At 37.5% G+C, this 25,360-nt stretch overlaps 1 protein-coding gene across 1 annotated transcript; it reads right to left on the minus strand.

The window, feature by feature from the left end:
• Nucleotides 1-14,932: 14,932 nt before the first annotated feature.
• On the minus strand, nucleotides 14,933-15,208 carry LOC121979648 (zinc finger protein 2-like). The gene has a single exon (XM_042531640.1). The coding sequence runs from the start codon at nucleotides 15,206-15,208 to the stop codon at nucleotides 14,933-14,935; it is 276 nt and encodes a 91-aa protein (XP_042387574.1).
• Nucleotides 15,209-25,360: the final 10,152 nt, after the last annotated feature.

Genomic DNA, 25,360 nt, shown 5'->3' on the forward strand with positions numbered 1-25,360 from the left:
GTGTGTTAATCTCCCTGTGTTTAAGATGTCGGATGTCCACTAATTAATTGAGTTACTGACAACTCATTTTAATTAATATCTTAGTCCAAGAGTAGTACCACTCAACCTTATCGTCATGTCGGACTAAGTCCACCTGCAGGGTTTAACATGACAATCCTTATGAGCTCATCTTGGGAACATTATCAACCTAGATTACTAGGACACAGTTTCCTTCTATAATCAACAACACACATTAGTAATATCATTTCCCAACTTATCGGGCCTATTGATTTATCGAACTAAATCTCACCCTTTGATAAGTCAAAGAAATAAATACTAAATATATGTGCTTGTTATTATATTAGGATTAAGAGCACACACTTCCATAATAACAGAGGTATTGTTCTTTTATCTAGTCAGTATAAAAAGAAACTATCTCAAATGGTCATGCTCAATACACTCAGAGTGTACTAGTGTAATTTTATAGTTAAGATAAACTAATACCAAATTACACTACGACTATTCTAATGGTTTGTTCCTATCCATCTTAGTCGTGAGCTACTGTTTATAATTTATAAAGAGCCGATAACATGATCTTTTGTGTGTGACATCACACACCATGTTATCTACAATATAAATTAATTGAACAACTATACTTAGCATATAAATATAGATATTGACCAATGTGATTCTTAAATGTTTATACAAAAAGCTAGACTTTTAGTATACACTCTAACAATCTCCCACTTATACTAAAAGATTATGCTGCCATATACCCTGCCATACATCTGACTCTCAAACCTTCAATATGCCCATCAAAAGCTCTTTGCCTTAAGGGCCTTAGTGAAAGGATCTCCAGGTTATCATTTGATGCAATCTAGGCGGCAACAACTTCTCCTCGTCATACGATGTCTCGTATTGGGTGATACTTGCGCTCTATTGTGTTAACTTGCCTTATGGGCTCGTGGTTCCTTCGAGTTTGCTACTGCACCACTTATTATCACAATTCATTGTAATAATTTTGGGTAAACCAGGAATCACATCTAAGTCCATCATGAAGTTTCTGAGCCATACAACTTCTATTGTTGCCTCAGAGGCTGCCACATACTCAGCTTCTATGGTGGAGTCCGGAAAAGCACCTATGCTTAACACTCCTCCATAGTCATGACATCACCTCCTGAAGTAAACACAAAACCCCGAGGTCGACTTACTATTGTCCCTATCTGATTGGAAGTCAGAATCCGTGTAACCCATAGGGATTAAATCATCTACCTTGTAAATTAGCATATAATCTCTAGTCCGTCTAAGGAACTTTAATATATGTTTTACAGCAGTCTAATCCCCTGTCCAGGGTTACTTTAATATATGCTAACCATGCCCACGACAAAACATATATCCAATCTCGTACACAACATTACATACATTAGGTTTCCGATAGCCGAAGCATAAAGAACTGCCTTCATGTCCTCTATCTATTTTGATATATTTAGAGACATCTCTTTTAATAAAACTACTTCATGCCTGAAAGGTAGAAAAACCTTTCATGGAGTCTTGCATGCTTAAACGAGCTAGGATAATATGAAGCTCGGGATAAGCACAACATTCTTTTCTTGCGATCCCTTTGATCCCGAGAATATTTACGCATTCTCCCAAGTCCTTCATATCGAATTGCTTGGACAACCATACCCTTACTTCTGACAACATTTGATATTATTTTCAACTGCCAAAAAATATCATCTACGTATAGTACAAGAAATACCACCACGTTTCCATCACACTTCTTGTATACGCAAGACTTATCCGGACACTGAATAAATCCATAGGTTTGGATTACTTCATTAAACCGGATGTTCCAAGACCTTGAAGCTTTGCTTCAATCTATAAATAGACCAATTGAGCTTACATACTAGATGCTCTTTACCCTTTGCAATGAACCTCTCTGGTTGCTTTATATGGATGTTTTCTTCAAGACTTTCGTTAAGGAAAACTGTATCGACATCCATTTGCCAAACCTCATAATCCATATGAGCAATAATGGATAAGAGTATCTGGATAGACTTAAGCATAGCTACCGGTGAAAAGGTCTCCTCATAATCGATTCCCTCTTTCTGAGTGTACCCTTTCGCAATAAGCCTTGCTTTGGAGGTTTCTACCTTCCCGTCTGTCCCTCTTTTCCTTTTGTAGATCCACTTGCACCCAATAACTTTTATACCATTTGGTGGTTCTATAAGCTCCCAGATCTTATTAGAATACATAGATTCTATTTCAAAATTCATTGCCTTTTACCAAGATACTACATTTTTATCTTTGAGTGCTTCGTCATATGTCCGGGGATCAGGTTCATGTTTTCTCGGGATCAAGTCCGAAGACTCTCCCAAAAAACATGAATCTCTCAGGTTGCCTAACAACCCTCCCACTACGATGAGGCACTGTCTGTGACTGTGCATCATTTGTGATACGTGTTGCAGTTTCTTGTGATATCTCATCTTGTACAGTTGGTACTAGATTAGACATGTCCTTTATAATTTTCTCAAGAATAAATTTACTTATGGGCTTATGGTTCATTACATAGTTCTCTTCTAAAAATCGGGATTGGTGCTAACCATGACCTTCTGATTTTTAGGACTATAAATCTCCTTTCGTTTCTCTAGGATAACCCACAAATAAGTGAACTCCTGTCCATCTTATTAGTGTCTCCCTTCAGCACATGTGCTGGACTACCCCGAATCCGAATATGCTTCTGCAATTCTATGTGAGTAGAGAGTTCTGACTTAGAAGGTACTATGTTCACTCCCGTTTCCAGAGTATATCCTCAAAATGAATTTGGTAATTTTCTGAATAACTCATCATCCATCTAATCATTTACATAAGAGTCCTATACCTTCTTTCTACTACACTATTCTATTGGGGTGTACCAGGTGCAGTTAATTGGGATTGAATCCCGACTTCTGATAAGTGACTCCTAAACTCTCCCAAGAGGTACTCGCCACTACGATCTCACCGTAGTGTCTTGATACTTTTACCTTGACGTTTCCCCACATCAACGCTGTACTCTTTGAACTTATCAAATCACTTAGACTTGCGGCACATCAATTAAATGTACCCATATCTTGAATAGTTGTCTATAAAATAGACGAAATATTCGAATCCACCTCTTGCCTAGATAGTCATAGATCCACACAAATCAGAATGAACCAATTCCAACACATCTTTAGCTCTATACCCCTTAGATTTAAAAGCTTCTTGGTAAGACTCGCAGGTTGGAAAGATTTCCACTACCAATGAACCCAAAAGTTCATTGGCTATTATCCTTTGAATCCTACTTAAGTTAATATAACCTAGCCTTAGTTGCCAAAGATATGATTGATTCATTTCTGAAGGTTGCTTTCTCTTATTAGAGTTAGAAGATATGTTATTAATTTCCATTTGTTGCATCGTGGGAGTTATTGGATTTATAAATTACCAACCAATGTACCAGAACAGATAACTTCCCTCTTTTTCTTGATAACAACTTTGTTATTAAAAGAGGCAGAATATCAAGTTCTTTGAATAGTTTGAAAACTAGTTCTTCCTAAACTTGGTACGTAAAGATAATTTCTTAAAATCCATATTTTATTCCTATCAGAAGATAAACATCTCCCACTGCAACAGCTGCTACTTTTGCAGTAGTGCTCATGTAGACGGTGTTTCCCCTTTCATATAGTTGTCTGGTTTCCTGGAACCCTACAATGAATTACAGACATGATTAGTGGCTTCCGTATCTACACACCAGGTACCGGTAGATAACACCACTAAACATTTTTCAACAACTAATGAATAAAATACACCTATATTATTCTTGGTTTTGAGAGGACAACCCATCTTAATGTCCAAGTCTTATTTCCAATCTTAATAAGTCTATTCTATAGTATAACAGCTAGGGGATTGACAAACATTTGAAATCCTAAGAATCACTAAAATATTTGGTCAAGACCAATACCTTAAAATCCCCGTGAATTTTGTATGTCACGATAGTGTGGATGTATACAAAATCAAAAAGGAGATTTTATCCATTAATTTTATTATCTCGTCAACCTAACTTTATGACAAATAAAATTAATAGTTGGTCTATCTTTAATCAAATATTTGGTCAAAACTTTGAATTTAAAATAATATTGATTCCTCAAAATAATATCATTTAAATTCATCAATATCTCAAACACCGTGAATTTTGCATGCCACGATAGTGTGGACGTATACAAAATCAAACATTTGTAAGAGGAGGGTTTTACCCATTAATAACCTTGTCAACCTATCTTTATGACAAATAAAATTACCTCAAACACCGTGAATTTTGTATGCCACGATAGTGTGGACGTATACAAATCTAAACATTTGTAAGAGAGGTTTTACCCATTAATTTTATTATCTTGACAAATAAAATTACCTCAAACACCATGAATTTTGTATGCCACGATAGTGTGGACATATACAAAATCTCAACATTTGTAAGAGGGGGTTTAAATTTTATTATCTTGTCAACCTATCTTTATGACAAATTAATAGTTGGTTTTCCTTCGGTCACACAAATAATAGCAGTGACTCCGATGGGGAGGATACTATTTGATGTGGCTAAGTGTATACCATTACTTGACACTTAGTCCATTAATTAAGATTGTGCCCCTTCCGATGGGGAAGATCATACGCTCCTAATTAATTTTCTATAGTCATCCAAAATGAAAGTTTGATCTAGTAATCCACAAACAAACTCATCCGATATGGAGGAAGGCACTCAGAGCCAATGCGTAAGTTTGTTTGCATCACTTACAAACCAGTAATGGAGACCGTGGAATTTATTTAAAAATCTCTCTCCCACTTAGTTATTTAAGGTGAGGAATTTTAACCTAGCAAGCACACATCACACACATCACAGTAAATAAAAGCAATAAATATGGAAATTAATTTTTCAACTATTATGACCTTTTCCATCACTGTCCTACGCGTGCTGTCAACCCTAGGGTTCAAGCCGACGGGTCCATCGAGCTTCCTTTTCCGCTGCGCCTCTGATCCTCCAATAGCACCATGCCTCGTAAGGATACGATCCGCGACATAAAAAAAATAAAATTTTACATACATCGATCCTATATTCCACGAGGGAATGTATATCAAGTCTAGATCAAACATAAATGAAAATCCTAGGGCTAATACAGCTCTTGCTGTATTAGTTAAATACAATCATGCACACACAATAAAATGCCCTTGATATGTCCAAGGGTCCAATCACACACAATAACCATAAGCCATAATAGTTGGAGCCTGCAACCATAGAGTTAGCATATCCTACTATTATCCTGCCTAAATTATGTATGACATGTGCATAATTAAACAGAAAATGAAACACACAGAGGCAAACTCTAGCTCTGATACCAATTGTTGGTTGGTCCTAGGAAGATCGTATCGGTTCCACTGTACAAAAATTTTATACAAGTGTCGAACCTTACTAACAACCTATTGTGCTATTTAGAAATTAAATTAGGAATCACAAATGGAACTTAACATTATTGATTTCAAATTTAACTTATCTGTTCTTAATGATTTAGACTTGGATCGCAAATGATGCTTAATATTATTGATCCAAATCTACCTAAGTTATAAATTCAATTAAATATTAATTTCCAAAATTGACTTCCAGGACTGCATGGCGAGACACTAGTCCTTCTTGGGTATGGGATCATCCACCACCGCCTAGACAAAGCCTTTTAAAGAAATCTAATATTTAATTTCCTTATATAACTCTAGGTTTAACCAAAAAGAACAATCGAATCACAAATTCAAAAAACAAAAAAAAAAAATACAAACTTGAATTACAAATTCGAAACTCTAGAATCATATGCCTCTTGTATTTGGAATTCATACAAAGAAAAACTAGCATGATGCGAAAAATAATTACTAGTTATACCTTTCTTTGTATGCAACGATCTCTTGATCTTCTGCCGTATTCCTCGCCTCCTCTTGGGCGTCGTGTGGGCGACGAACCTCCAAGATGAACACCACCCAAAAGCTCCTCCTCCTTCTCTAAGTTTCGGCCACCACCACCACCAAGGAACAAAAGAGAGCAAGGGAAAAGGAAAGGGGAGAGGGTCGGCCACAAGAGAATAAGAATAGATGCAATCCCTACTTCTCCTCTTCTTCTCCTTCTCTTTGTATCCGGCCACACAAAGCAACCACAAGAGGTGGCCGACCCTTGCATGAAGAGAAGCAAGGGCCGACCCTTAGGAGAAGACTAGAGAGAAGAGAGAAAATAATAGAATACATCATGAGGTCTCTCCTCCCCTTCTTTTATAATACTTGCCCAAGGCAAATAAGGAAAGATTTTTACAAAAAATTAAAATCTTCCTCTTTATTTCCTTTCCCCCTTTTATTTTTCCTTTTCTCCTCTTAATTGATTGAATGGGCGACCCCTTTCTTGGGCACCAAGCAACCAAGCAAGGGTGGCCGACCCTTAAAAGAAGAAAAATATATCTTGTAAAAATTTTATAAGCAAAGAAGGAAAGCTCTTATAAAATTTTACAAACTCTCTTTTAATTTCCTAATGTGGATGTTTTAAAACAGGAAAATTTTAAAACAAATTTTAAGATTTAAAACTTCTCATTTAAAATTTCCTTTTTTAACATGGTTACAAAAAAAGGAAAGTTTTAAATTTAAAACTCTCTTTTTTAAAAACCATGTGGATGGTTAAAAAAGAAAGTTTTAAAACTTTCTTTTAAACCATGTGTCCTAATTCAAATAAGAAAAGTTTTGTAAATTTAAAATCCCTCTTTTAAAACTTATAGATGTCTACAAAGAGAAGATTTTAAAAATTCAAAACGCCCCCTAAACTTTGAATATAGTGGCCAGCCCCCTTCTTGCTTGGGCACCAAGCAAGGGGCCTACCCCTTTGTGGAGGAAGTGGCCGCCCCCATGGCTTGGTCACCAAGCCATGGGTCGGCCCCCTCTTGGACACCAAGATGAGTTTTTCATGAGTGGATTTGAGGCTTCATTGAGGCTACGATAGGGACCTAGAGGAGAAATTAGTTTTGGTCTCCCGATGAAATTAAGCTTCCCATGTTCGCCCCGAACACCCAACTTAATTTCATCAATAATAATTCATACCACTAAAGAATTATTATTGAACTACCGCACCAATCCCAAATTACTTTTTTTGGGCTCCTTCTTATTATGAGTGTGTTAATTTTCCTGTGTTTAAGATGTCGGATGTCCACTAATTAATTGAGTTACTGACAACTCATTTTAATTAATATCTTAGTCCAAGTGTAGTACCACTCAACCTTATCGTCATGTCGGACTAAGTCCACCTGCAGGGTTTAACATGACAATCCTTATGAGCTCCTCTTGGGAACATTATCAACCTAGATTACTAGGACACAGTTCCCTTCTATAATCAACAACACATACTATAAGTAATATCATTTCCCAACTTATCGGGCCTATTGATTTATCGAGCTAAATCTCACCCTTTGATAAGTTAAAGAAATAAATACTAAATATATGTGCTTATTATTATATTAGGATTAAGAGCACACACTTCCATAATAACAAAGGTATTGTTCTTTTATCTAGTCAATATAAAAAGAAACTATCTCAAATGGTCATGCTCAATACACTCAGAGTGTACTAGTGTAATTTTATAGTTAAGATAAACTAATACCAAATTACACTACGACTATTCCAATGGTTTATTCCTATCCATCTTAGTCGTGAGCTACTGTTTATAATTTATAAAGAACCGATAACATGATCTTTTGTGTGTGACACCACACACCATGTTATCTACAATATAAATTAATTGAACAACTACACTTAGCATATAAATGTAGATATTGACCAATGTGATTCTTAAATGTTTATACAAAAGCTAGACTTTTAGTATACACTCTAACAAAGAAGAGGAAGAAGATTAGAAGGTGCCACATGTTGGTTGCTACTCGGAAAACCTAATGGTTCCACTGTACAAAAATTTTGTAAAAAGGTCTGAACTTTTCCCTAGCTACCATGTGTTTTTTTAAATTAAACTTGGATCGCCTGCGGAACTTAACACGTTTGATACAAAGTTTAATCTATTTGTTCTTTTAGGTTTAGACTTGGATCTCCTGCGGAACTTAACACGTTCGATCCAAATCACCTAGGTTATTAATTCCATTAAATATTAATTTCCAAAATTGGCTTCTAGGACTGCATGGCGAGGCACATGGCCTTCTTGGATATGGGAACAACCACCACCGCCTAGACAAAGCCTTTTAAGGAAAGCTAATATTTAATTTCCTTAAATAACTTTAGGTCAACCGAAAAGAACAATCAAATCACAAGGAAAAGAAAAACAAAGAACACAACATCGAAAACAAATTCGAAATACTAGAATCGCATACCTCTTGTATTTGGTATTTTTACATAAAGATAAAACTAGTATGATGCGGAAATTAAATACTAGTATACCTTTTCTTTTGCAAGCAAAAACCTCTAGGTCTTCTACCGTATTCCTCTTCTAACCTCGGACGTTGTGTGGGCAACGGTCTTCCGAAATGAGAAACCACCAAAGCACCTTCTTCTCCTCCTTGTAAGGTTCGGCCAAATCAAGTGCACCTCCAAGGAAGAAGAGAAACAACCAACCAAGCTCCAAGGGATGAAAGCTTTCTCTCCTTCTTCTCCAAGCTAGAAACCAGCCACCACTTAATCTCCAAGAGCAAAGGGAGGTCCGGCCACAAAGATGAAGAGAAGAGAAAGGATGAAAACCGGCCACACCAAGGAAGAAAAGAGGGAGAAAATAATAGAGGTTGTTCACCTTGAAGGCTTCCAAAACTCCCTCTTTTATAATCCTTAGCTTTGACAAATAAGGAAATTTAATTACAATAAAATTTCCTTAACTTTCCTTGACATGAATTAATTAACAAAAAATTAAACAAAATTTCCTAAACCTTCATGTCATGGTCGGCCACATCAATAAGAGCAAACAAGGCAATTTCAATCAACAATTAAAATTCCTTATTTGTCTTCGAAAATTTTTAAAAAATAAAATTTCCCTTTAAAATCCCTTCATGGTTGATAAAAAGAAATTTCTATAATTTTAATTTTTCAACATGTGAATAATTTACAAAGAAGAAAAACAAAATATCTTTCCAATCTACAAATAAGGAAAGAGATCTAATCTCTTTCTTTAATCTTTTGTAGATCCTTTTAAAAGAGATATTTTAATTTTTAATCTTTCCAATAAATTATATCTTTCACATAAGAAAAATTTAAATTTAAAATTCTTTTTAATTTAATGGGGGTCGGCCACCTAAGCTTGGGTTCAAGCTAGGGCCGACCACCCATGAACCAAGGCTTGGCCGGCCCTAGCTTGATCCACAAGCTAGCTTGGTCGGCCCCTACATCATGGGTATGAAGGTGGGTATAGGTGGGTATAGTACTCTATAAATAAGAGGCTACGATAGGGACCAAGAGGAGAAATTGGTTTTGGTCTCCCGATAAAATTAAGCATCCCGTGTTCGCCCCGAACACACAACTTAATTTTATCAATAATAATTCATTCCACTAGAGAACTATTATTGAACTACCGCACTAATCCCAAATTACATTTTTGGACTCCTTCTTATTATGAGTGTGTTAGTCTCCCTGTGTTTAAGATGTCGAATGCCCACTAATTAAGTGAGTTACTGACAACTCATTTAATTAATATCTTAATCCAAGAATAGTACCACTCAACCTTATCATCATGTCGGACTAAGTCCACCTGCAGGGTTTAACATGACAATCTTTATGAGCTCTTCTTGGGGACATTATCAACCTAGATCACTAGGACACAGTTTCCTTCTATAATGAACAACACACACTATAAGTGATATCATTTCCCAACTTATCGGGCTTATTGATTTATCGAACTAAATCCCACCCATTGATAAATTAAAGAAATAAATATCAAATATATGTGCTTGTTAATATATCAGGATTAAGAGCACATACTTCCATAATAACTGAGGTCTTTGTTCCTTTATAAAGTCAGTATAAAAGAAACGACCTCTAATGGTCCTACTCAATACACTCTAAGTGTACTAGTGTAATTATATAGTTAAGATAAACTAATTCCTAATTACACTACGACCTTCCAATGGTTTGTTCCTTTTCATTTTGGTTGTGAGCTACTGTTTATAATTTATAAGGTATTGATAACATCATCTTCTGTATGTGACACCACATACTATATTATATACAATATAAATTAATTGAACAACTACAAACAAATGTAGACAATTTGACCAAATGTGATTCTTTATTCAAAATAAATGTTTACAAAAGCTTAGGCTTTCAGTATACACTCTAGTCAATATAAAAAGAAACTATCTCAAATGGTGATACTCAATACACTCAGAGTGTACTAGTGTAATTTTATAGTTAAGATAAACTAATTCCAAATTACACACGACTATTCCAATGGTTTATTCCTATCCATCTTAGTCGTGAGCTACTGTTTATAATTTATAAAGAATCGATAACATGATCTTTTGTGTGTGACACCACACACCATGTTATTTACAATATAAATTAATTGAACAACTACACTTAGCATATAAATGTAGATATTGACCAATGTGATTCTTAAATGTTTATACAAAAGTTAAACTTTTAGTATACACTCTAACAAAGAAGAGGAAGAAGATTAGAGGGTGCCACATCCTAGAGCCTCCTTTTGTAGCCAGCGGTTTGGAAACTGAGAAGAGAAGGAGGGTGGTGTTGTCTTGGTAGATCATTCCCCACACAACGCCCAAGAAGAGGAGAGGAATACGGTAAAAGATCAAGAGGTTTTTAGCTACAAAGAAAAGGTACAACTAGTTCTTTAATTCTGCTGCGTATCTAGTTTTATTTTCTTTGTATCATTTTTGGAATACCAACACAAGAGGACAGCGATCTTATACTTCGATCAAGGTGTGCTTTGATTATTCAAGAACTTTCTTGATTGGTCAAACACATATTTGATCGAACATGCGGGTTGCTAGGAAAAGTTCTGTTCTTGTACAATTTTTTTGTAAAGGGAAATTGAAACAAAACAGAATTCCAACGCCTTCGAGTACAACATATGAATATGGTATAACATGAATGATCCTTTTTTAACATTTCTATTTTATTTTTTAATTTTGCATTTTCTGTTAAAACTTTATTAAACTCTTCTTTTTGTTCTTCAAGTTCTTCTAGTAAGCACACATATTTTTTTTTCATTTATATATTTGGTCCTAATTTTACATAAAATTTTACTTAACATTTTAATAGCACCATACATTTAGTCAGAGGATAAGAGTCATACCTCACTTGCCGTATCAGATTTGTAGGTTGAGGCTCCCCCTTCATCATTGCTATCTTCCAAAGTGGCTTTGTCATCTTTGTCTTGGTGGCTAGCCGTTAGCACTAGTCTGTAGTATTGTTCCATCTCAAACTCTTTAGATAATAACTTACTCCACATTGCTTTTAGGTTCTTTTGTTTGGGCCTTCTTATCCCTTTGTCCTTTTCTTTTTCTTTATTCTTCAATCTAGGATAGTTGTTCTTGATATGCCCTTCTTCATTATAGTTATAGCATCTTATCATTCTCTTCTTTCAAAGTGGCTTTGTTGCCTGTTTCCTATCAAAGTTATTAGTTTTAAAAAAATTATTGAACTTTGTTACCATGTATGCTTCTTCATTTTCGTCGAGGGATGACAATAAATCCTATTCAGTCTTCTTGGCTTTTAGTGTTAAATTCTAACTTGACTTCTCTTCATTTCTTGAGCCGGTACATCTAGGGTTGTAAATGAACCAAGCGTTCGTGAACAAGCTTGGTGTTCGACTTGGTAAGAGCTTGTTTATGTTCGTTCAATATACATTAGATTAATTAAATAAACAAGCTTGAACAACTCGTTAAGCTAAACAATCAAGCTTGAACACATATGTGTTCAGCTCGTTAACATTCGTGAACAACGTTCGTGAACAATGTTCGTGAACAACGTTCGTGAACAATGTTCACGAACAATATTTATTAATAAAATTCTTTTCAATATGCTAAATAAACAATAAAATAAAATAAAATAAATAAATAAATTTAAATTATCAATATTAATAACCAATCAAATAATTAAAAGTTTCAAACAATCAAACAAGCTTGGATTGAGAGCTTGATAACATCTAAACGAACCAAGCTCAAACCAAGATCAAGCCAAGCTCGAACCAAGCTCAAGCCAAGCTTGAATTGAGAGCTTGATAACATCTAAACGAATCAAGCTCAAACCAAGCTCAAACCAAGCTCAAGCCAAGCTCAAACCAAGCTCAAGCCAAGCTTGAATTGAGAGCTTGATAACATCTAAACGAACCAAGCTCAAGCCAAGCTTCAAACAAGCTCAAGCTCATAAAAAATAAACCAAGCCAAGCTTGAACACTCATTTCAAAAGCTTGGTTCATTTTAAGCTCGGCTCGGCTCAGCTCGGTTATCTTATCAAACAAGCTTGAACACCCCAAAGCTCGGCTCAGCTCGGCTTGTTTACAGCCCTAGGTACATCTGGACTCGTGTAATTTAAAAGTAGAAAATAATTCTTCTAAAGTACTTACCTCTAAGTCTTTTGAGATGTAATATGCATCTACTATTGATGCCCACTCTAGGATTCTCAGAAAAGTGTTGAGTGCATATCAAAGAGAATCCCGATTTGAAACTATTTCTCCGAAGTTGGTCAGTCCAGTGATCAACTCTTTGATCTTTGAGTGTAGTTGAGCTACCTTCTCTCTCTTTTCCATCCGGAGGTTCATTAATTGATTTCGGAGGATGTGCTGTCTTGATAGCTTGGCCTCTGATATTCCTTCATGAAGGTCTAGGAACTTCTCCTAGAATTCTTTGGTAGAATCGTAGACATTGATCCGTTTGACTTCTTGGGATGGTAGTACGCTCAACAAATGGAACTCTACTTTGCCTTTGGCCACAAAGTTAGCCTACTGCTTTTTGTTCAATTGATGCTCTTTCTTTTCTTCTCTGTTCTCATCCCTAGGTGCTTTAAAATCATATTTGATTGTTAGCAATATATCAAAATCTATTTTAAAAAATACCTCCACATGACGCTTTCAAAGTACGAACTCTCCCTTAAACTTCAATGGGTGAATGCTTGATCCGACCATATATCTTCTTGTTGCTTCAGTTGGCGGTTAGTCCTTCTAAAGCGGTTGGGCTTTGATACCACTTGTTAGATCGGGTGGACCGGTTAGAGGGGGTGAATAGCCTGTAATTCAAAATTCAATTTCTTTTGATATTTACTTAGCAATGACACACTTAATTAATACAAAAAAGATAATAAAAGCATAAAGTAAAAAGTAGAGCATTACTTGGTTACAACCTAAGTGGTTATTAATCCAAGACAAGTAGAAGTACTAACGAACTCCTTCTTTTACAATGTTGAAGGCAGAGAAACCCCTTACAATAGTTAGAAGCTCAGAAATGAAGTACATAAATGACTACAAGGTGTGTTTTAAAACTCCTAAATCTAGGGTACTTATTATAGCCCTCTAGGTAAAAGTTATCATTGCTGACGTGATATTAGAGACACCTCCAATGACATCCAGGGGTCTCCAATGAGATAGAATTCCATTCGCATCACAATGGCTTCTCAACAATTTTGGTTCATTTGAGGCATCTTTGGTCCATCGGAGGTGCCTCAAGCACCATTTACGACATCTTATCAGTTGCATCTGAGGCGCCTCTAATCAATTGAGGCGCCTTGGGTCTTCAAGTCAACTTTCGAGTTGACCATTTTTGAACTCCGCTCGGGTGGGTGATGCTCTGGTTGTTCGGAGTTGAGCTTATCCAAATCCAACTTCGACCTTCTTCTCGAGAAGGATTCCTCTCTGCTTCTCATCCCTCAGATGTACCATGTGCATCCTTCTTGTTCCACCAGTATATTCTTCTGTAGCTTCTTGTCCTTCGGATGCACCAAACACGTGGACTATCTTCCTATGTTATCTTTCTCGCTCGCTGCATCATCCGCTCAATTTCTTATATTTCTAAATCCCTATACATTTAGATACATACATCAAATATGTAAATCTAATTTAATCCCGTTGATCAATATCAATACCAATCGGAGATATCTATAGCTACAATTGGTGGTAAAAGATGAATACGCTCGCTACTTATAGCTACAATCGATCACTAAGAACTACAATTGATCACTAAGAACGAAGATATTTTTCTCGATTTTATCAAATTCAATCCCATATTTATTATAGTAATATATATCGACGGTAGTCAATGCAATCCCTGGAGCACCCTAACATCCACGATTGTAGATTGTTAATTAGCTATGATAATAATATTTTGGCTTTTATTTCTCTCTCATTTTACTATATGTTTCTGTGTTTCCACGTTCCCCTGTCCATGCATGCATTCTCATGACTAGAGCTTTTGCTAAGAGCCGTCCAACATCTGTCATTGGAAATGTCATTTCAAAGTTGACTTGCCGACCAAATTGTCAACTTAATTGTAATTTGGCAACTGCACTTTGAATAATTCTTACGAGCAAAACATAAAGGATCATTATTACTTTATCCACCTAAACACGATAAGCACCAAAGTAAACGTTCCGTGAAGGATAGCACCTAATGAAATGACATGTTGTCGGATCAATATAATTAAACTTCAAAAGAATATTCTCCAATCCAACACGTATCTGCTCTCATGTCATCACTCGAATCTATATATAATCTCTGATTGGTTTAATTTCATTAATCGCCAATATATTGACAGGATAAATATGCGTCAACTTCAGCAGTTTAATTACTTGCCGCCCTTCACAACTAGGAATTATTTGACTCCATAAGGATTACACAAGATCTAATAATTAATGGTACAATCAACTAATAATTTCATGTGTAATTAATTAAACATTAATGCAATGGTATCGTGCACTAAACAGCTCAAAGCCTCAAAGACAAGTCTATGCCTTTCTCTTTGTCTCCATCTCTTCCTCTCGCTGCTGCTCCGGCCGCTATCGCCCTCTGCCGGCCTTCTTCCTCGAGGTTATGCCTGGCGAGGCTCCGCTCGTACCTGTGCGCGTTCTGGTGGCCGCCCAACGCCTGAGAGCTGCAGAACTTCCTCTGGCAGTAACCGCACGTGAACACCCTCGATGGCCGGGGCGACTCCGGAGGCTCTAGCACCAGCTCTGGGTTTGCCTCCTCCTCCACGTTCTCCATGAACTTGCACTTAATAATAACAAATTAAATTAACCGTGAGGTTCAATTGTTTATATATGTATGTATAACAGAATAACAGTAATATTGAGAGCTCACATGTGTTGGGAAGAAGAAGAAGAAGAAGAAGAAGAGGAGGAGGAGGAGGAGGAGGAGGAGGAGGAGGAGGAGATGGGCAAGTAGAATGGAAGAAAAGGCGTGGATTTATTGTAGGGTTTGAAGCGTAAGAGAGGTGGTGCTCACTTGGTAAAAGGAATGCATGCGGACCCATCGCAGACTTGAGCGATGCACGCATAGAGAGGATAAGGGTTGATTATTATTATTATTATTATTATTATTATTATAAAATAAAATTAAAAGTTAAGGAAAGTATGAAAAAATATTTAGAATTTGTTTATATATTTAAATTTATTATAGATGAATTACATGATGATTCTTTGTTTTAAAAAATTACAATTGAAGTTAAACGATTTCAAGAGGTTTAATTTTTTTATTTTTGTTTTGACAATAATCACACGAGCGCACCCTTTAATTGGCAATAATCAAAATACGTCCTATCCCACCGGCCTCTCTTTCAATATTATTATTTTATATTAAATCTTGAAATCGGCCGCAGACGTTTTGTCTGCTGCCGCATAATTATTTTTGATCTATTCAGTGTGGGTTACATTTGTTCCCTTAATATCCACAGTAAAGTAGCTACAATATTATAACAATTATAATTTAAACTTATTCCATTAAACAACATTTATATTGTAGTAACCGTGAAATTGATATTAGCATTTGTGATGGTTGGGATGACATATTTTACCTTTTACAATCATAGCTATGAGACTGATACAATAATTCAGTCATATGGAAGCTCACATGAATGAAGGGGGACATCTCAGTTTTTTATCAAAAGGAATGATCATATTTCTTTATTTATTAAAAGGAGCACATTAGTTTTAAAATTATCAAAAAGAACACCAAAAATAATATTATTTCCTTCTTACCCCTCTCGCTAACCTCCTAAATTCCCCCTCTCTCTCTACCCATTTTCCAATTCATCTCTTCTCTCCAGGATTAAAAAGGACCTGATATGATCTCATAACAGGTCCACAGTGAGCCTGATATTTTTCCATATCAAGCCTAATCTGGACCTAATATGGTCTAATATCAGGCCCACCAAGGGATGCATTGGAAAATAGCGTATCGAGAGAGTGGATTTAGGAGGTTGGCAGAAGGGGTAGGAAGGGAATAACACTATTTTTGATTTTTTTTTTATAGTTTTGAAACTAGGGTGCTCCTTTTGATAAATAAAAAAACGTGGTCACTCCTTTTGGTAAAAAGCTGGGGACATTTAGGAGATTTCATTGGGCCACCCCTTTTTGGGGTTTTTCTTGGACGTAGGGCTATAAATGAGTCGAGTCGAGCCAGCCGAGTCGAGTTTTGGGATGTTCAAGCTTGTTTGATAAGGTGACTAAGCTGAACTGAGTCGAGCTTAAAATAAACCAAGCTTTTGAAATGATTGTGTAAGCTTGGCTTAGTTTATTTTTTATGAGTGAGTTTGTTTGAAGCTTGGCTTGAGCTTGGGTTATTTAAATGCTATCGAACTCTCAATTCGAGCTTAGCTTGAGCTTGGTTCGTTTAGATATTATTGAACTCTCAATTCAAGCTTGTTTGATTATTTGAAACTCTTAGTTGTTTGATTGATTATTGAGCTTGATAATTTAAATTTATTTATTTATTTTATTATTTATTTAGCATATTGAAAAGAGTTTTATTAATGAATATGGTTCGTAAACATTATTCATGAACGTTGTTCATGAGCATTGTTCACGAACGTTGTTTACGAACATTGTTCACGAAAATTGTTCACGAACGTTAACGAGTTGAACACATTTGTGTTCAAGCTTGTTTGTTTAGTTTAACGAGTTGTTCAAGCTTGTTTGTTTAATAATCTTGTGTATATTAAATGATGATAAATAAACTCTTACCAAGCCGAACACCAAGCTTGTTCATGAACAGTTGGTTCATTTACAACCCTACTTCGACGTGAAGTAAGAAAAAAGGGGGCCTACTTCTTCATTTTTTCCTCCCCAAGAAAGGAGTCATCGCTCCTGTCACTGCCTTCACCGGCCAGTCGCCGTCTCCCCTTCTCCCTTATGGCTGATGCCGACTGCCCCTCTCATCACCAGCCGTGAGAAGCCACGGCCAGCTCGGGCCGTCGCTTTCTTCTCTCGGCGCTACCTCCCTCGGTTCTCCATGAGGTCGTTGTCTCTTTGATAATGGCCACCTCCGACAATGGCCACCTCTGTGGCTGGGCGCCTTCTCCCCCACAGAAGCCACCCCTTTTACTTCTCACGCTCATAGTCGCTCTCCCCCCTTTTCGTACTTCTCCTCCACCTCTTATCCATCATTGTGACTAGCCACCACTGTCGATCAGGCACACCGTTAACCACACCCAGCAGCCACCGTGCGCTATTGTCCCTCGGCTGGTAGCCTCGCGCCGGATTCGATCATCTAGAGCCCTTGTCTTTAGATCCGACGTCGATCGTGATCTCGATCCGAGCCGCCGCGGCCAATGCCGACTCATCGTTGTGATGTTTCAGCTTTGGTATTGCTGCTATTGATCCGGTCTCAACCTCCACAGTCAATTTGGTTCTTGGAGTCCTAGCCGTTGCTGTGTTCCGACCTTCAAGCCATCCGACCTTTGAGTCATTGATGTCTTTTAGCTTGTGAGTCACTCTCATGTTTCTGGAGCCCTAGCTGCTATTGTGTTCTAGCCCTCCGACCATCTGGCCTTTGAGCTGTTGTTGTGTTCCGGCCTTTAAGTCGTCTAGCCTTTGAGCCGTTGTTGTGTTCTATCATGCGAGCCGTTGTTATGTTCCATCTCCTTTAGATCTGTGCCTCCCTTCGGCTCGTTCTTACATGCCCGGTATGTTTTTACATTCAGTCTTTATGTACTTTATTATAGTACTATTTATCTGCTTCATATACTTCACTGAAGATCTGACTTGAGAGTTGGAGTGGAAGGTCGGGGCAACCCAGACTCCCTCTAACGCTTGGTCTACCTTTTCCTATTTATAGCAGCTTTGTAGGCACCATTGATGAGAGGCTTTCTGGCACCTTTGGTCTTCTCTTCTTGGTCTTTCTTGGAGGTCCAACGATTTAATCAACCTAGAAGACATTTCACCCCCTCCTTTTCCCTCCAAGTCATGGTGACTTGGTCTGCATTCCAACCAACTCACCAACATTCCATCTCTTGTTGCTTCTAGACAGGATCAAATTTGACGTCATTTGTGGGAACCTATCCACCTGTTCTAGAATGTGAAGATGGGCAGTGCTGGAAAATTCACTTCCATCACCATAACCCTGGAGGATTTTGACAAACATAGAACAACTACAATGTAGGAGCAAGAAATAAGAGTTACTTAGGTATTGTTCTTGTTCAACCGTTAGGCACTAAAAGTTCAAGAATCTTCATCCCAGCAGGATCCTACTCTCCATATCCTTGGTCGACATATTTATTTCTATTACATTCTCTCCTCGAGTTCGTGGACCTTTGGGAGTTGTACATCAAACACTACAACATGATCACCATAGTCGCCCGCTCAACACAATCATCGCCATCGCTCTCTCTACATTGAGATAGGAGTATCTTACGACAAGAAAAGAGGCTATGATTGCTCGCTCGGACTTATGGTAAACTCAAAGTCTCTAATCTAGCATTATAGTATGTGGGCCCGCACTGTTAGAGACTGAGTGTGTGTTGCTACACTACAAAAGACTCCGATTGTTAGGACTTCACTCACACTTACGACCATGGGCTCCGCTCCACTTATGGTCATGAGGGTATGCTCCCCTCATCTTTTGATCGGCTAAAGTCGATCGGACATGCTCTCAGGGGCCCACTCCCCAGCTCTCACTGACATCCGGGCTTAGCTCCCACTTACTTCAGGGCTTAGCTCCCATTTGCTATATTTGATAGGTGTCCTAAGGCAATCGCCTTATAGTTTGTACTATTTATTTCAAAAAATATAGATTTACTATTTGAGCACACTTTACTTATGTGTTTGAATGGTCTTAAACTCATTTACTGAATATTTGTAATACGACTAATAACATGAGAGAACTAGTGATTTGATCACAACTAGTGAGAGTCTCCACTTGTGTAATTATGAAAGTATTGAAATATTCCCTAATTAATGAATTGATGTATTCAAATCGATTCTATGAGACTAGCATGGGTTATACTTCTTGGTCTAACCAAGTTACTGCTACTCACTAGCTGGAGATATTGAGATGCCAAGAGTTAAATATGGATGCTAGCTATGGTAACTAATTCATTAGAGTGACATTCTGTAAGGCTTCATAAGATTCTCTATATATATTGATATGTATGTGAAGTACTTACTGCAGCTTGAGTACAAATTTCCTTCGACTTGAGGTATTCAATTCACCTTGGTCATAAAAGCTTATACTTTGACATCTTATGCAAAGCATCTCCTTGGAGATGTGAACCCGAGATGATTTGGTATAAGTCAAAGTGTTCGAAGGTGTTTGGATAACCCACAGAGGATTCACTGTTCCTTGTAAGGAGATGTATACCCTATAACCATTTGTCAAGATTATTACTCAAAGTCTTTGCAAAGCATCACATGTTAAGAGTATGAGACTCTTAGACACATGTATAAGTAATTTGAATCCATAGGAGGAGAAGTTATTACTTGAGTTAGGTGTGACGTAGTCAGTCTAGTGGGGATAGACTCATAGACTATGTCCTGAACCAAGTGGGTATAAGATGCGTGAAAGGAAGAATGCACAACTTACTACAACTGCTGAAGGATTCAGAACTAGTTCTTGAATCAATTGTGATTTTTTGATTAATTGAGGATTATGATGTATTACTATTAGATTTTGAGGGGTGTCCTAAGACAATCACATTATAGTTTTTACTATTTATTTGATAAATATAGATTCACTATTTGAGTGCATATTATATATTTGATGGTCTTAAACTCATTTACTAAATGTCCGTAATACAATTCATATCATGAGAGAATTTATGATTGGATCAAACTTGTGATTATCTCTATATGTACATGTTGGTGCGGAAAGCATCCGATGATTGAACCTTAGTTTTGATAATGGCAAAGGGATTCAAAGTTAAGTTTAATTGTTATCTAAGGTGTATGATTGAGTGTTTCAGGAAAGTCCTAGTTGCGGTTAGGCAAGTGGAAAACCCTAGAGGGTGGTAACCCTAGGTCATAGGGGGTGGTAATCCTATGCGGGAAGTCTTGACGGGTCGGAACTTCGGTGCTTCCTTTTCTGTTGTGCCTCTGGTCCTCAAATAGCACCACGCCTCGCAAGGATACAATCCGCGATAAAAATAAAATTTTACATTTATTGATCCTTTATTTCACAAGAGAATGTACATGTAATCTAGATCGAACATAATGTAAAATCCTAAAACTAATACAACTCTTGCTTTATTTAATAATTACAATCATGCACACATATAAAATTCCCTCGACATGCCCGAGGGTCCAAATCACACACAAACACAATAGGGCCATAATAGTTGGAACTAGGATGCCTGCAACCATAGAGTTAATCTATTTGCACATCCTACTATTATCCTACCTAAATTTATGTATGAAAAGTGCATAATTTAACTGAAATCCAAACTCACAGAGGCAGAAAACTAGCTTTGATACCAATTGTTGGTGGTACTCGGAATTTCATTCTGTTTCCCCTGTACAAAAATTTGTACAAGTACAGAACTTTTCCTAGCAACCTATGTGCTTTCAGAAGTTAAACTTGGATTGCAAACGAAACTTAACATTATTAATCCAAGTTTAACCCATGTGTTCATCATAAGTTAAACCATATTACAGAAGTTGATTAAATATCTATTTCAAGGATTGGCTTCGAGGTCGTTAGCGAGGTACTCGACCTTCTTGGGTATGAGATCATCCACCATTTCCTAGTCAAAGCCCTTTAAAGAAATTGAATATTTAAACTCCTTACAGTAAACCCTAGGTTAAACTACAGAGACCTCAATCAAAGCACAAGATCGCTAGCCTCTTGTGTTGATATTTCAGGATCCATACAAAGGAAAACTAAATTAGTACACAACAGAAACAATTAACTAGTTATACCTTTCTTTATATTTTAAAGACCTCTTGATCTTTTGGTGTATTCCTCTCTTCTTCTTGGACGCCGTGTGGGCGACGATCTACCAAGATAAAGACACCCCGCCTTCTCCTTCCTTTCCAAATTCTCGACCACAAAGAATGTAAAGTGAAGAGGCGCCTCCTTCTTCTTCTTCTCCTCCAAGCAACCGGCCACCAAGTGCTTCTTCTCTTCTTCTTCTTCTCCATCAAGCCTTGACCACCAAGGTGAGATGAGCACTGTCCCTAGAGGGAAGAAAAGAAGGAAGAAGGAAATAGGTGCCGTCAGCCTTAAGGAAAGAAAACATGAGAAGAAGAGGCCGACCACACAAGAGGAGAAGAGATAACTTCGGTTCTCTTTGGGCACCACCCTCCTCCTTTTTTATATTCTTTGCTAGTGGCTAAAAAGGAAATTTTTTAATAAAATTTTCCTTTTATTTCTATTGTGGATGGTTTATAAAAAAGGAAAGATTTTAACAAAATTAAAATCTCTCTTTTTTAAACCATTGTAAATAACTATAAAAGGAAAGATTATAACAAAATTTTGTTTTAAATAAAATCTTTCTTTTATTTCTGATCCGGTTATAAGAACAGGGGACCCCCGTCCGGTGGAGTCAACGCCACGTGGAAGTCAAAGTGGCAGGTGGCCGGCCGGAGAGGGGTGGGTTCGACCGGCCGGGCGGCCGGCCGGTGTCAAGTTGATGGTTAAAGGCGCCCTGTCGAAAGTCAGGATTCCGGCGCTCAATGGGCAAGATCGCAGGGCCGATCGGACTGCACGCTCGGCCAAAGCCATAAGGTAGCATACTGCCAATAGTCTCCACAAAACACGTGGTTGAGAATCTCCCTAAGTAAACCACCGTATACGTCCGGCCGGATATCACGGGAGCTGGCCGGCCGAACGCCCCCCAGGGAGTAAGGGCAAAAGGACAAGTGACATCTTTTTCTGACAGCGTGTATGTTCCACATGTAGGCCATACTTCAAATCTTATGACAGGGTTCCGCTGTCCCATCGAGAACATGCTTGGACTGTAGCAGTATGGGTCAGGTAAGCTCACTGACAAGCCCTTACTGGGGTATGGGCCACGGACACGTGTACACCTCGGTATGTGTACACTCGTTTCTCCGCTGCCCTATATAAAGGCCTTCATCCTCTGCCGGAGGTACGCATTCTGATATTTTTGGAGCCACTTTTTTCGTTGCTAGCCTGCCTGACTTGAGCGTCGGAGGGTCGCCACCGGGAACCTCTTCCCGGCCCGACTTCTGTGCAGGATCGCCGGAGGTTCGTGCAACCAGTCGAAGATCCACGTCAGCAACCGGAGAGCGCCACGTGCCTAGCGTCCGTTGATTCAGCGTTCGGACGGGATCAATTTCTATTATGGTTGGTTATAAAAAAGAAAGATTTTAACAAAATTAAAATCTCTCTTTTAACCATTGTAGATAACCATAAACGGAAAGATTTTAACAAAATTTGGTTTTTAAAAAACACTTCCTTTTCTATTAAGCTATGGCCGACTCCTTGCTTGGACACCAAGCAAGGCTTGGCCGACCCACATCTTGGGCACCAAGCAAGGCTTGTGGCCGGCCCCTTTCTTGGATAGGAAGGATAATCAAAATGGGTGAATGCCAGGCTTTATAGAGGCTACAACAGGGACCTATAAGAGGAATTGGTTTTGGCCTCCTGATGAGCTTCCTGTGTTCGACCCGAACACCCAACTCAAGTTCATCAATAATAACTCATACCACTAAAGAGTTATTATTGAACTACCGCACCAATCCCATATCACATTATGGGCTCCTTCTTATCATGAGTGCGTTAATCTCCCTGTGTTTAAGATATTGAATGCCCATTAATTAAATGAGTTACTGACAACTTACTTAATTAACATCTAGCTCCAAGAGTAGTACCACTGAACTTCATTGTCATGTCGGACTAAGTCCACCTGCAGGGTTTACATGATAATTCTTATGAGTTCCTCAATGGGACATCATCAACCTAGATAACTAGGACACAGTTTTCTTCTATAATCAACAGCACACCATATAAATAATATTATTTCTACAAAGGAATAAAAGAGAGATTTGAAATCTTTCCTTATTTGCAGTTATCTATAATGTGAAAGAAAGATTTTAATTTTTTGATAAAACTTTCCTTTCTTGAAACCATGTTTTATTTTAAATCTTATCTTTTATAGATATCCATAAAAGGATTTAAAAGAGAGAGATTTTAATTTATAAAACATTCCTTTTAGAACTATCCACAAAAGGAATTTTTAAAAGAGAGATTTTAATTTTTGTTTAAAATCCTTCCTTGCTTGGAGAACAAGCATGTGGCCGACCATGACAAGAAGAAAAGGAAGTTTTAATTTTTTGTTTTAAAACTTTCCTTTTTAGCCATTGGCAAGGAATATAAGGAAGTTTTAATATGTTTAAAACTTTCCTTATTTGTCAATACTAAGGAATATAAAAGAGAGGGTATAGGTGCCTCACCTTACAATAATACATCTTCTATTCCTCTCCTCTCTTCCTTGGCGGTGGCCGACCCTTACTCTTTCTCTCTTCTCCTTTGTTTTCCCTCTTGGTGGCCGACTGCATATTGGTGTGGAGATCCATTGATGGCCGGTTCGTTGAAGGAGAAGAAGAAGAGAAGGAGGTTCTCTTGTCTAGCATCCCTTGGAGGAAAGTTGGTGGCCGAACTTCATTATCTCTTGGAGAAAGTTGGTGGCCAAAACTTGAAAGGAAGAAGAAGGCTTGGGTGAATTCTCATCTTGGTAGATCATCACCCACACGACGTCCGAGATAAAAAGAGGAATACAATAGAAGATTAAGAGGTCTATAAATTACAAGAGGTATAAATAGTTATAAGTTTCCGCATCATAACTAGTACATCCTTTTGTATAGATCTTGTAAAATCAAACACAAGAGGTTATCGATTTTAATTATCATTTTTGTTATCGATTTTCATTTCAATTTCATGTTTCGATAATGTGTTTCTATTGAGGTCTCTATTGTTAAACCTTGTTTACTATGAGAAGTTTAAATATCCGATTTCTTTGAAAGGCTTTGTCTAAGCAGTGGTGGATGATTCCATACCCAAGAAGGCTTAGTGCCTCGCCACGTTTGTCCTGGAAGTCGATCCTTGAAATAGATATTTAATCAACTTCTGTAATATGATTTAACTTAGGAAGATCACATCGATTGAACTTGAATTAAGAATGTTAAGTTTCATTCCCAATTCAAGTTTAACTTCTAAAGGAAAAATTTGGATTAATAATGTTAAGCATCGTTTGCAATCCAAATTTAACTTTAGTAGAACACATGGGTAGCTAGGATAGTTCTATGCTTGTACAAATTTTTATACTGGGGAACTAGGATGGTATTCCGAGTAGCAACCAGCAATTGCTATCAGAGCTAGGTTTTAACCTCTGTGTGTTTGGTTTTAGTTTAATTATGCACATGTCATGCATATTTTAGGTAGGATAATAGTAGGATGTGCAAATAGATTAACTCTGTAGTTTGCAGACTCCAACTATTATGACCTATTGTGATTATGTGTGATTGAACCCTCGAACATGTCGAGGGCATTTTATGTGTGTGTATGATTGTATGTATTAAATATAGCAGGAGTTGTACTAGTTTTAGGATTTTACTTTTTGTTCGATCTAGATTACATGTACATTCCTTCGTAGAATATAGGATCGATAAATGTAAAATTCTATTTTTATCGCATATCGTATCTTTGCAAGGTGTGGTGCTATTTGAGGACCAGAGGCACAGCAGAAAGAGAAGCAAGATAGATGCGACAACTAGACCCGATTGCGGTGGCTAAAGATGGCAGCAGCTAGGGTTGGCAGCACACGGAGGACAATGATGGAAAATACCATAATAGTTGGAAAATTATTTTTTCATATTTATTGCTTTTATTTGTTGTGATGTGTGTGTGTTTGTTCATGTTAAAATCCTCATCATAAAAAACTAAGTGGGAGAGGGATTAGTAAAT

The sequence above is a fragment of the Zingiber officinale genome, chromosome 5A (genome assembly GCF_018446385.1).
Source record: "Zingiber officinale cultivar Zhangliang chromosome 5A, Zo_v1.1, whole genome shotgun sequence".
Classification (NCBI taxonomy): domain Eukaryota; kingdom Viridiplantae; phylum Streptophyta; class Magnoliopsida; order Zingiberales; family Zingiberaceae; genus Zingiber; species Zingiber officinale.

Bases quoted from the DNA above. Each gene is read 5' to 3' on its own strand.
- LOC121979648 (XM_042531640.1), bottom strand. From the start codon at position 15,208: ATGGAGAACGTGGAGGAGGAGGCAAACCCAGAGCTGGTGCTAGAGCCT.